General features: G+C 42.5%; 1 protein-coding gene across 1 annotated transcript in view; it reads right to left on the reverse strand.

Moving 5' to 3' along the window:
- NID1 (nidogen 1) overlaps positions 1–12,776 on the reverse strand; it is an 80,714-nt gene that overhangs the window by 11,587 nt on the left and 56,351 nt on the right. The window contains exons 13-15 of the mRNA XM_037895290.2: positions 10,158–10,385; positions 9,020–9,192; positions 5,490–5,616 (exon numbers count right to left, since the gene is read on the reverse strand). Of these exons, the coding sequence (XP_037751218.1) occupies positions 5,490–5,616; positions 9,020–9,192; positions 10,158–10,385 (528 nt within the window). The remainder of the gene's footprint in view (positions 1–5,489; positions 5,617–9,019; positions 9,193–10,157; positions 10,386–12,776) is intronic.

Genomic DNA, 12,776 nt, shown 5'->3' on the forward strand with positions numbered 1-12,776 from the left:
GCTCCCTCCAATATGCCAATAACAGAGCTCCATTAGTCTGGAGCATGAAGCTGGCTTAGAAGGGTCAGGTGACTGTGTCCTTTCTGAAGGATGCACAATTCTATCATACTGACTATTTCAAATCTGAGATGCCAATGGACCTACTTAATTTTTTTTTTTAATTTATAGTTAGGAGTCACTTCTCACCCTGATAATTGCACAAGGTTCTAACCCAAGGGCTTGTCTACCTACAAAAGTAACTATATCAGTGCACCTAAATTGGTATAGTCCCCTAGTGTGGACACAGTTTTACCAGTATAGTTTATTCCCATACTGGAAGTAAACTATACTAGTTTATGGCACTTTTATTATCTGTATATCTGCCCCAAGTGGTTCAACTGGGATAATTATTTTTTGTTAAAAAAAAACAAACAACCAAACAAAAGAACCGAAAACATCACAACTTTATCGGAAGTAGTAATGCTAATACAAAAATAGGTGTGTAGTGCTGACTTAAGAAGAAGAATGGCTGGCAGGGAAACAAACACTATTGCTCATCAGTATTGAAATTATATTATCCTCTTGGAAAACAAAATGGTCTTTGCAAAGACCTGGGGCGGGCTTACAAATCTTTAAAGTATGTCAGTACAAAAGGAGAAGAAACAACGCATCATTCTGAAAGCTATAGTCTTGTACTGATTACAATTTAAATACATCATAATATTTAAAAATGTATTCAAGTTTAACAATCAATCTCCAAAGTGCTAATAGAATTAACCCTAGATGGAATTTAGATTCAAGTCTGTGTTTTGCAGAGGGATTTTGTTTGGAACATGTTTTAGTACTGTATGTGCATAGTTTTTCTTGGACAGTTATCTGTTCCAAAAGCAACAGGAAATAGCAGACAATGACCTATTACTCTGGTCCCAGTGATTTCTCACTCAAAATCATAGAAGCAGAAACAAATACTTTAAAAATATAAATAAAAAGGCATATTAAAGTTTCTTGTACTCAGCCAGCACAAAAAATTGCTCTACAGTTTTTAGGACACATAGGTCCACAGAGAAGAATGGGCTGCACACAAACTGAAACTAAATGTAAATACAATCCCACTTCAGACTAATTCCAGAGGTATAAACTCTGAATGAACCAGTAAGGAAAGATTGCATGGGGTTGTTTCAAAAGTGTCATAGTGTCCCTTCATAAAAAGAAAAGGAGTACTTGTGGCACCTTAGAGACAAACAAATTTATTTGAGCATAAGCTTTCGTGGGCTACAGCCCATGTCATCAAATGCATCGAATGGAACATATCGTAAGAAGATAGATATATACATACAGAGAACATGAAAAAGTGGAGTAAGAGGCTAATTAATTTAGATGAGCTATTATCAGCAAGTGTCTAAATGGGCCATCTTGATTATCACTACAAAAGTTTTTTTCTCCTGCTGATAATAGCTCATCTTAATTAATTAGTCTCTTACTCCACTTTTTCATGATCTCTGTATGTATATATATATCTTCTTACTATATGTTCCATTCTATGCATCTGATGAAGCTGTAGCCCTCAAAAGCTTATGCTCAAATAAATTTGTTAGTCTGTAAGGTGCCACAAGTACTCCTGTTCTTTTTGCGGATACAGACTAACACGGCTGCTACTCTGAAACCTGTCCCTTCATGAAAACCATCTGTCAGGAAAGCTTTCAAATGTAGAACTACACTCCCCATTTCTGAATTTCAAAGAAAGATTAAATGAAATGAATTGAGTTTGTCTATTCATTTTCACATTTATTCATTATTCAGCCATTAAACAAGTCTTGTATTTCTCAGCCCAAACTGGATTCCTGGGGAGAAACACTTGGGCAAATCACTAGGTGGGAATTTAAAAAAAACGGACACTGTGATTATCCTAATAAGAGTTATATTGGACCATAATCAGCAGAAGCTACATTGCCTTATCTAGGTATGTAACTTATTTGGGTCACAAATCGTGTGCCTGTGTGTGCGTGTGCGCGTGTGCGCATGAGCAAGCACATGTGTGTGCATGTTGGACGAGTGGGAATGACCACCCACTCCAAGGCTGAAATCTGCGAAGAACTGATCAAGGTGTACCAAGCAAATGTCAATTAGATTCCTCTCCCACCCCCAAATCATGCTTCTATATCCTTTCATCTCTTGCTGAGGTCAGCAGGCAGTGGGAGCTGCCTCCTGTGGGGTGGAGATTCTCTCTCCCATCCCCAGGCACTGAACAGGAGGACTGCCGATTCCGATGGTCTATTAGTCAATTGGTCCGAATAGGAGAGGGTAGAGGGTTACAGATCTGCTACCAGTGGTTTCCAGGAGTCCTTCCTCCCTGGCACAATTCTATTTTGAGCTGTCAGCCAGGAGATTTAAAGAGGCTGTGTGTGGCCTGAAGTAAATGTCTTTCCTGGCTGGCTAGCCAGAGGGAAACTTGGCCCCTGCTAGCATGTCTAAGGGAATATATTAAGCAGGTTCTGTGCATCTCCTCCCCCACCTCACCAGTCACTCCTAGTGCCATGATTTCAGTACACCAGTACTGGAGTCAGGCTGGACACAGTCCCAGGCTCTGCACACATGTATGGCTTATATGATTTAATATGATTTAAACAACTGCAGCAGAGGGGAAGTTCCCTGTGCGGAGCAGCCCTGCAGCTGCGGAGCTCAGGAAACTTGTAGCCTCGGGAGGCTATGCAGCTGCAGAAGCAGATGAGAGCTGGATGGAGCCCCATACCAAAACATGCCCCTGCAAAGCAAACAAATTCCAATCACAAAAACATGAACAAAGAAATAAATGTTCAATACAAAAACAAACTGCAAACCGAACAAGGGAGCTGCAGCACATGGAAAGGAGATAAAAACAGGAAAACCTCAGTGTCTTCTGAAAGATTGGGAATAGTGCCTCTGCAATTTTGAATTTGAATTTTGGCTAGCAACACACACCATGTAAATGCCCAATTAAACACTTGAGCAAGTAGTCAACACCTTAGTGTTCTGTTTTGATTCCATGATATAATGCATCTGATGGTTTGTACAGAAAATTAAGAACACCACTGCTTTAGCACAATGGTTCTCAAACTTTTGTACTGGTGACCCCTTTCACATAGCAAGACGCTGAGTGTGACCCCCCCCATTATAAATTAAAAACACCTTTTTATATATTTAACACCATTATAAATGCTGGAGGCAAAGTGAGGTTTGGGGTGGAGGCTGACAGCTTGCGACCCCCCATGTAATAACCTTTCGACCCCCTGAGGGGTCCTGACCCCCAGTTTGAGAACCCCTGTTTTAGCATCACTTCACAAGTACTTGATCTATCACAATCTGCACCAGCAACAAGGGCAACAGAAGGCCTGAATGAGTCTTTAGACACTTTTTGCTTCCATAGCAGACAAAAGACATGGAAGATTACCTGCTAACGCAACATTGTTATGACAAACCACCTATGGGCTTGGAGTACTGATCACATATGCTTTCACCCCTTCATGATATAGTATTAAATGGCTCTACAACATACAACACACTGGAAGGCGGAGGGAAGATGTGAAACAAATACAATTCTCATTAAATGAAGTCACAGGTTTTCTGAAAAGTCACTACAATATATACATAATCCATGATCAATACGAATGATATGGGTCAACATTTCTATTTTATGCTTCCCTCCCCTGCTAACTCATTCACAGACAAGCAAAAACGGCTTTGTTCTGAGGGATCCTTAGAGATAAACAGAATGGAAAGTAGTAGTCCTTCCACCAACCCCTTTGTAGCTGGATGGGCACCGACTCACTATAAGTGTCTAGCATATGTCTTTGAGGTTAGTTCTATCAGAATTGAAAGGGAGTCTTGTGAGCATTTCAGACATTAGGCCCTTAGGAGGCCCAAGGCATGGTTCTACTGTTAGAGGATAGTCACAGGGAACCTATTCCCTTCCCCTAACAGTACCCACTCAGCAGGCAACACAACATGATTGCGTCCACTTCCTGAGCACAAAGCAGGGGAAGACCCATTCCGCTCTGCTTGTGTGAGAACCCTGGAATCAAGTATAATTATAGAAATGGTTTTACATTGTAAAATTATGCATTTAGTAATAATTTTGAATGTTTTAATATTTATTGCTGTATAGGTTCTGTTTGTATTTTTGTTAATATTTGCATCAGTTATGGAAGTAGAGAAATGGGAGCTGCCTCCTTAAAAACAGGGTAAGGTACATGTACGTGATGGAGTGTGTCCTTGCAAAGACTTGTGAGCAGATTGCTGAGATCTGCATGCAGCTCAAGAGTAGGGAAGACCCAGCCCACAGGAAGCTCCCTAAACAAAGGATCAGGCAGGGCAAGGCATTATATCCTTTAGGAAACTACAGCCTCATCACTGAAAGTGTGACACTGAAGGTGTGCCCTTGCAGCCCCTACATACCAGCTAGATAGACAATTCTGGGCAGAATGCCCCATGTTCGCATCTTTTGCACAGTTGTATCAGTTGTGCTTGCTGAGCAGTCTAGCACTTGCACCCAGGGAGTACAACCCTTTCCTCTGCCTTATGCAGAGATAATGCCCCCTAAAACCACCACTGTTGTGGGGGTGCAAGCTGCCCATCCCTCCACTGCCTCAAGAGTCTTAATTTAGCCCAAACTGGCATTGATCTCTAACAAGTGAATGAAGTACCCTTCAATTCCAATAGAAATAAACCTCAGATGGAGATACTTATTAAAAAACAGGACAAATGAAAGCAGATACACAGAAAATAAAATTTTAAATGACTACTGTTTTGCTAAATTGACTCCCCTCCCCAAATCTGTTTATAATGACTTAATAGGCATGAGGTTTGTTTTGCTACGTACTGCAGATGAGCACAGTTTAGCACTGTGACTGCTGAACAATCCATTATACTTCATGACGAAAGTTTGTGGAAAGGTAGTTTATGGTGATATCCAATAGCCCATACCTACTACTACAAACTGCTGGGGACCTGTCCTAGCTCTTGTGATGGCAGGCCCATTAGAAATGCTTACTTCATCCTTCAAATCCCTCCTGCTGAGAGGCCTACAAAAAGCTCAACAATAGTTAAGTAGGTGGTGTGAGGGGAGTGCTGTTCATTACCCAGATCATAATCATCTCCCTGTTACCTTGTGCTCCCCTCAACATGTTCGATGTATTCACCTGTTGTCACTTGCCTTATACATAGATTGTAAGTTCTTTGGGGCAGGGGCTGTGTTTTTGTTCGGTTTGTACAGTGCCTAGCACAATGGTGCTGGGGCCACTAGGTGCTTCTGCAATACATGTAAGAATAAAATAGACAGGTTTTTTAAATATAAAGATTTTTAAAACCTAAGATTATCCAATTACTTTGATTTCTGCCAATTTGATCTCCCTTTAAACAATCTAGCCTTGCAGCAATCAGAGTAAGCCATTAGCTGGTCAGTGCAGATTGGTGTATGCAAGTCTTTACACTCCCTGCTGGAAATGAATCTATGAAGCAGAAACTGATATTGCTACCTGCTTTGATGATGGTTGTTGGCTCTCCACCATGCAAACTGGCTCTACTGATGGAAGGGCCACTGATCTCCGTCCAGTAAACCATCTTGTCCATGCAGTCATACGCAACTCCAATAACAACGCTGTCCTGTAAGTCAACAAGTGAATAATTACAGCCTCATACTAAATAACAGTTCTAAAGCTAGAAAGAATGGCTTAGGGGGTCTAAGCATCAGGCTCTATGCAGGGCCAGAGTTAAGAATAAGGGCCCAGCAGGCAAACGAACAGAGGGGCCCTGATGGGGTCAGGTCATGGAGGAGAGCTATAGAGGCAGGTGGGAGGTGGGTGGCCAGGAGGAGCAGAGTTACAGCAGTTGGAGAAGTAGTTAGTGCAAGTGAGAAGCTGCTGCACCCCCACCCCCATTGCAGTCTGGCCAGAGGATACCCTCTCTACTCATCTGAAAAAGGAAATAATTGTGATCCCTCCATCTCATGACAGTCATCCTGACTCCACAAATCTAGGCTGGACTGGCAGGCACAGGCATTCTGGGAATTATCTTTGCAGTAGCCCACAAAACTTTTAATCAAAACTCCTTTAATTAATCAGGCCTTTAATTAATCATTTCCAGTTCTGTTACACACACAGAGACCTACTGAGAGTTAGTGCTGAATTTTGTGGATAGTTCCAATAGCCTCCTTTGCAATGACTGATGCAGTCTCTTTGCCTTTTACTTATTTTCTCCTTTTCCTCCTTCGCCATTTTATTTTTCTTTCAAGAATCCTCATATTTCCCTCCACACTTTTCAGTGTTTTTCCTTCAGATTAATTTTTCCTTATCTCCCTCTTTCCCACATTCTTTCATGAGTACCTCTTTCCTGTCACTCTTTGTTTTTCTCTCATCTTCCTCCTTACTCTTTCCTTAACTTCTCTTTTCTTTCTAACTGTCCCATCTTTCTTTCCTTCCATTACCTTAAATTTTCTCCCTTCTGTCATGTCCAGTATCTACTCACACCCATCACACACTCTGCCACTAGATTCTAGAACACCCAGCCACCAATATACTCATTCACCCAACCACATTTCATCCACCCATCATTCACACCTTCTCTCCCCAACATACCAATGCACCCACTTCTCCCTGGATGTAACCACCACCACCACCATCACCCCTGTCCATCATGCACCCACACTGTACTGTGGGTGCCTCCCACACTCCCATGCGCCAACTCCTCACCCTACTAGACACATACACACCATGAATCCATTCCTCACTCATTCAAGTGCTAGGGCCCTCTAGTGGTGTCCCCATAATCTACTCTTCCAATGCTGGGGCTCTCAGGCAGCCCTTATACAGAGTCTGTTCTCTTCCTCCTGTACCCTACATTCCTTTAATGTGTGGTATGCAACGTTTAGTTGCTGCCTGCCACTAACCCACATACCCTAGGTGGCTGCATTTCATTGGTGCTTGTGCATGTAGTTTGTGAACCGCTTTGTATGAATGGTACTATATTGAAATGTAATTTATTAAATTAAAACTGTTAAATTAAATTAAATTATTTTTTTAATACATGAACTATTCTTATTTAAAATAAACTACAACATTTCCTCTTCCTGAGAAAGTCAGTGGACAATCAGAAAAGATTTAAGACTCTTTAAGACTTGCAAAAGAAAGCAGAACCTAAAGAGCACACATTTAGATTTAAAAAATCCTTATCATAGCAATTGGATGGGACTTTTAGTTTGACATTCCTCATTTTGTATGGATTCCTGAGTCTATCTCTTGTGATGCCTTCGTAAGATAAGATTCTGGCAGAATGGAAGAGTACAGAGAGTCCAGCAACCCCTTAACAAGGCATTTCAAAAACATCCATTAAAATGAGATTTATTTATGCATGGTGTTCTTGACCATGTGTTCAGGCAATAGGTCGCAGGGTGATCAGAGTGTTTGAGTGTTGCAACATGCTGTTTCTGCTTGACATTTACACAAATCTCTCTATAATTTAGAAACTGGGATTAAAAAAAAACAACCCCAGCTATTGTCAGTATAAAGGAAAGAGGTCGGAAAAGTTTAATTAATGATTAAACTAAGAGTTAATCTTATCTATGAAGGTTTTCACTGGAGTTTCTCTTTTAAATTATTTTATTCAGACCAGACAGAAGGAGCCACCAGGAATTTCCAGTTCTGCTTATACATCAACCTGACTGCCCAAGTTTGTACTGGGGCTGATATACAACATCAATTTATTATTGTATAGAATCTTCATACAATAGACAATGGACCCAATTCTACTCTTACATCAGGGCAATCCTACTGACATTACTCACTGAGTTGCACCAGTGTAACTGAGATCAGTATTTGGCCTACGAAGAATGCCCAAGAAATACAAAAGTACAACAGTTACAACACCTGGTACTGGTAGCCACTCTATAACGGGGACTGGGACGAAAGGGGTAATGCCAAGTGTCAGGAAGAACAAATGAACATGCTGAAGTTGGGTAGCTCAAGGAATCAGATCATATCATTTAACAGAGTTAAGAGCAGTGGTGGGCAACCTGCGGCCCATGGGCTGCGTGCAGCCCATCAAGATAATAATTGACACGTCAGATGTCAAACTTGTCTGTCCCCTCTCCAGGTCTGGTCCCTGTGGGTGGTAAATCCTTTCCCCACATTCTTTCCCACTGTTTGGAAAAAGCCTCTTCTTATCATATGACTCCCTGATGCTTTTCAAATCCCATCCTCTTTTCCATGGCCTGTAACTCTTAACCAGTGGTGGGCAACCTGCGGCCCGTAGGCTGCACGCGGCCCGTCAGGGTAATCTGCTGTTGGGCCACCAGACAGTTTGTTTACATTTGCACGGCTGCCCACAGCTCCCAGTGGCCACAGTTCGCCGTTCCCAGCCAATGGGAGCTGCGGGAGTGGCGCAGGCCACAGTGACATGCTGGCCTCTGCTTCCTGCAGCTCCCATTGGCCAAGAACAGTGAATCACGGGCACTGGGAGCTGCGGGCGGCCATGCAAATGTAAACAAACTGTGATCCTGAAGTGATTAGGGAACTGACTGGAGAACTGGGTGAGATTCAGACAGATGACAGGAGGAGAAAAGACAGAAACTCAATGGAAGACCTTTAAGAATAATATGGAGTTTTATACTGGAGGCTGCAGTGGACAGGAAGCCAATGAAAGCCATGAGTCTGGGGGTGAGGTGTTCCCACATACGAGCCATAAGAGGTTTTTTGGACATAAAAGGGACAGAAGATTTATTCATGATGAAAAGCTAAAATGCTGTGTGAACCTTTCCTTTAGTGTAAATAACTCTTTCTGTAGCCTCAGGATTCTTTATTACTGATATAAATAATTTCAATAAGAGTGAGAGGATACCAAATTTGTGTGGAGCACAGGTAAATCTGGGACTAAAATGAGTAAGTCCTTCAATGTAAGGAAGATTTGAGAGGGTTTCCTCTGTACACAAGGTCCATAATCTGACTCTTCAGTGACCCAGAGGACATTTTCTCCCTAAGCACCAGTGGCTATAGGAGGTACAATAGATACTCACTGGAACATGCAGTAAAGCTTTTGCATCCATTTTCTTCATATTATTTTCCACCAGTGGGACGTGTTCAATCTTCCCACTTTGGGCAAAGAGTAAGTGTGTTCCTGGGGGCAGAGGAATTGAATCTGGTCGAACAGAGGGCCCAATAACAACAGGAGGAGCAGATGTGCTCAGACCTTGGTGACAGATGACGAAAAGCAGACGAAAAACTCAGTTCATGTAAATACAACAAAGCAAGCCATTATCTTCAATGCATAATTACAGACATCTTAGAAAGAAATAGCACTATAAATGGATAGTAACAAGAAAGGTAGTACAACAGATATTATACGGCTTCTGAACTTTTCTTGCACACGGTGCTGCGATCGAGTGCGTTATACCTAAGGCTGCGAGTGGGTCATGGAGATCATGGATTCTGTGACTTTCTGCGACTTCTGCAGTGGCTGGTGCGCCTGGCTCAGGGGCAGCTCAGGCAGCTCCTGCGCCAATTGTACTGGCAGCTGCTGGGGAAGTCTGGGGCAACCGCGCACCCACCCACCCACCCACCAGTAGCAGAGTTTCGGTGTGGGAGGGGGCAGAGGCATGGGATGTGGGGAGGTGGGCTCTGGGTGGCACTTACCTGGGGGGCTCGCTGGAAGCGGTGACATTCCCTTCGCTCAGCTGCTAGGTGGAGACATGGCCAGGCAGCTCTGTGCGCTGCCTCCACCCAGAGCGCTGGCTTCGTAGCTCCCATTGGCCAGGAATTGCAGCCAATGGGATCTGCAGGGGCAGTGCCTGCATGCTGTTGCCCTCCTCAATCCTCCCCACCAGCACCTGGGCTGCCCTCCCTGCACCAAGTTTTAGTCAGGAGTATTTTTAGTAAAAGTCACAGACAGGTGACTGGCTGTGAATTTTTGTTTACTGCCTGTGACCTGTCCATGACTTTTACTAAAAATACCCTAACTAAACCTTTACTAAAACATAGCCTTAATTATAGCGCCTCAAGGGGTTTAGCAACGGGCATGGTCCCACTGAGATAGCACAACTCTGCAATACTCCAGTGCAGCGCTGCACCTACACGGTATACCAGAATCCATTAAAAATAGAAGCTGCAACAATTTAAGAGATACCCACAGAAGAGACAAATCCTTGAGTAACTTACATGGGGGTCGGATTCCTGGTCCAGTTCTGGTGCCATCAATCTCATTACCATCCCTATTCACACACCAACAATACCCAGTGTTAGAATGGCATTGAATTGGTTGGTAATTCCCGTGCTCATCACACTGAGGAACAAAGTGACCAATAGGTCTGGGCATTTGTGAGTAGGAAGAGTCCCTGCTAGCCAAAGCTTGTTCTTGTTCATGCTGACATTTAGTCTTCTCCAGTTCTGCAAAAAAATAAAGCAATGGATATTTTATTTTATACATCTGACCAGCTACAGGATCCTAGTGCAGCAGACTATGATGAAAGCATACCAGACTCCAGCCTTTAAAGAAAGTTTTTACTATTACAAGTCCTGATGTCATATCTGAAAAGATAATGTGTAGTTACTGCAATGATAACCTGACAAATGGAAGTGTAGCACATTTGTCTCAAAACACATTTCACAGTCAGCGTTAAAAGTGTAACTTCATATAGTCTGAGACCATGAGCAAATGCTAGATTTTAATACGTTATGTATTCAGATAACAACATCCACTAACAAGAATCATTCTGCCTGTCCATTGTGACCTAGAATGGAACTTCACTCCTCCAGGAGGAGGCAGCATAATGTGTAATCAATTTGCAACACCACCTCACCCCAAGAATTGTGGCTAACTAGCTATGCCATACTGTAGATGTAATTTTTTTTTGCAACTCTAAAGGCCTAGTCTCCATTCAGATCCACAAGAGCAAGTCCATGATAAGCAGCAGAAATTACAAGTTCTCTGCAAAAAGAAAAGGAGTACTTGTGGCACCTTAGAGACTAACCAATTTATTTGAGCACAAGCTTTCGCAAGCTACAGCTCACCTCATCGGATGCATACGATGAGGTGAGCTGTAGCTCGCGAAAGCTTGTGCTCAAATAAATTGGTTAGTCTCTCAAGTGCCACAAGTACTCCTTTTCTTTTTGCGAATACAGACTAACACGGCTGTTACTCTGAAAGTTCTCTGCAGAAGCCAGAAAGTGCAGTGCCTCCTTATGGCTTTATGTCACAAGCAGGGCGACATCCCTCTGGTATCTGCAAAGAGAAGTGTGGTCTGGTCCAAAAGGGGGGGAACACAAACAAAGTCGGGGGGGGGGGGAATCATAGGACTAGATTCTATTGTCTTGTAAATGTGTTGAAAAGAAGGGCATATCAAGCAGAACAGATACACCAGTCTAGAAACTGATGACATGCAGCAGCCCCACCACCTGTGGAGATCTGTTAATAAAGAGGTCACAAAGGAACCACTAGCATTCTATATGCTCAGGAGGGTTGGACACAGTCCTCTGAAGAACAGGTTTTCCTAAGACATCACAAAATCAGTCTATGAAAAATATACTGTAATCATATACCTCATGCAACAGGGAATAGTAGCATGAGCAGAACACTAACTTTTCCTTCGACTTGCCTTTCAGCATAAACAAACTCAAAAAGTACAGACAAATGACTTTTTATGTCTCCAGACACAACTCACTGGATTAGTTTTATCTTACTCTTGGGGGTCCCTGCAGCATTTGGGAGGGAAGAGATAGAGATCAGTTGTGACTGCACATCCCCTGCCTCCTTTCTCAGCCTGCAGAACCAGTTCTCCAGCCAGCCAGCAACAACCACTCTGAACTGTTTGATGACAAGGTTTAACATCACCACTTTCATTTATTTGTTTGTGTTTTACACCACACAACAGCCTGGTAGGGAACAATGACCAGTATCAGCAGTACACCCCTGCGAAGCCACTCAGAGTAGAGCAGGCTCTGCAGATGACACCGCTTATTCATATGGTTTTACAGTCACACAGATACAAACCTTAGATTTTTTTAAAATTTATTTAAACCAGTTATGCAAGGACAGGCTTGGGACATGTCTCAGACACCTGGACGCAATTAAAATTGGGAAATGCAAATGTCTTGAGAACAGTTCAGCGTCTCTAAACAAATGAAATATTTGGCCTCAGCTCTGACGTGGGTGGTGAAGTACATTGAGACAAGGGAGACCACACATTTTTAAGGAACACTACAGAGCTAATATTTTGTGTGTGTTTGAAATGATTATCTTCCCAGCAATGCACTCTAAAAAAGCAGGGAATGCAGTAATTGACTTGTTACGTTCTGTGCATAGCATTCTCCTGTGAAAGCTGAGGGTGTACAGCAGCGGGAGCCCAGCCACGTTTTTCTACTGTTCAAGGGTTTTAAAAGGAAACTATTATCCATCCAAATTATCTTTGTGAGAAGGCATCAGCCCCTCCCTCCTCCAAAAATGAATATGAATCCCAGAGGTTGGCCTTTGCTCCTCTCTGCCCCAAGAATTAATCATCAAATAGTGTAATAGCTTCAGTCACGACTGAATTTCTAACAACACTAAACCAGCAGTTATTTTATTAACAACTTAAATTTCTAAATCAAGGGAATGAATACATTTTTAAAAGGAGTTAGCTATTACGTATTATAGAAAGGAATGCATGCACTCCAATTGTAATCTGGTTGTTACATAAAACACGGTCTTACTACAGCTAAATAGAATGTCACAAGAATCTTGGAGTTCACATATGTATATGAACTTAGTTACATAGATACTTTCCACGCTGATTATAGGAA

This window comes from Chelonia mydas, chromosome 3 (assembly GCF_015237465.2).
Source record: "Chelonia mydas isolate rCheMyd1 chromosome 3, rCheMyd1.pri.v2, whole genome shotgun sequence".
Taxonomy (NCBI): Eukaryota; Metazoa; Chordata; order Testudines; family Cheloniidae; genus Chelonia; species Chelonia mydas.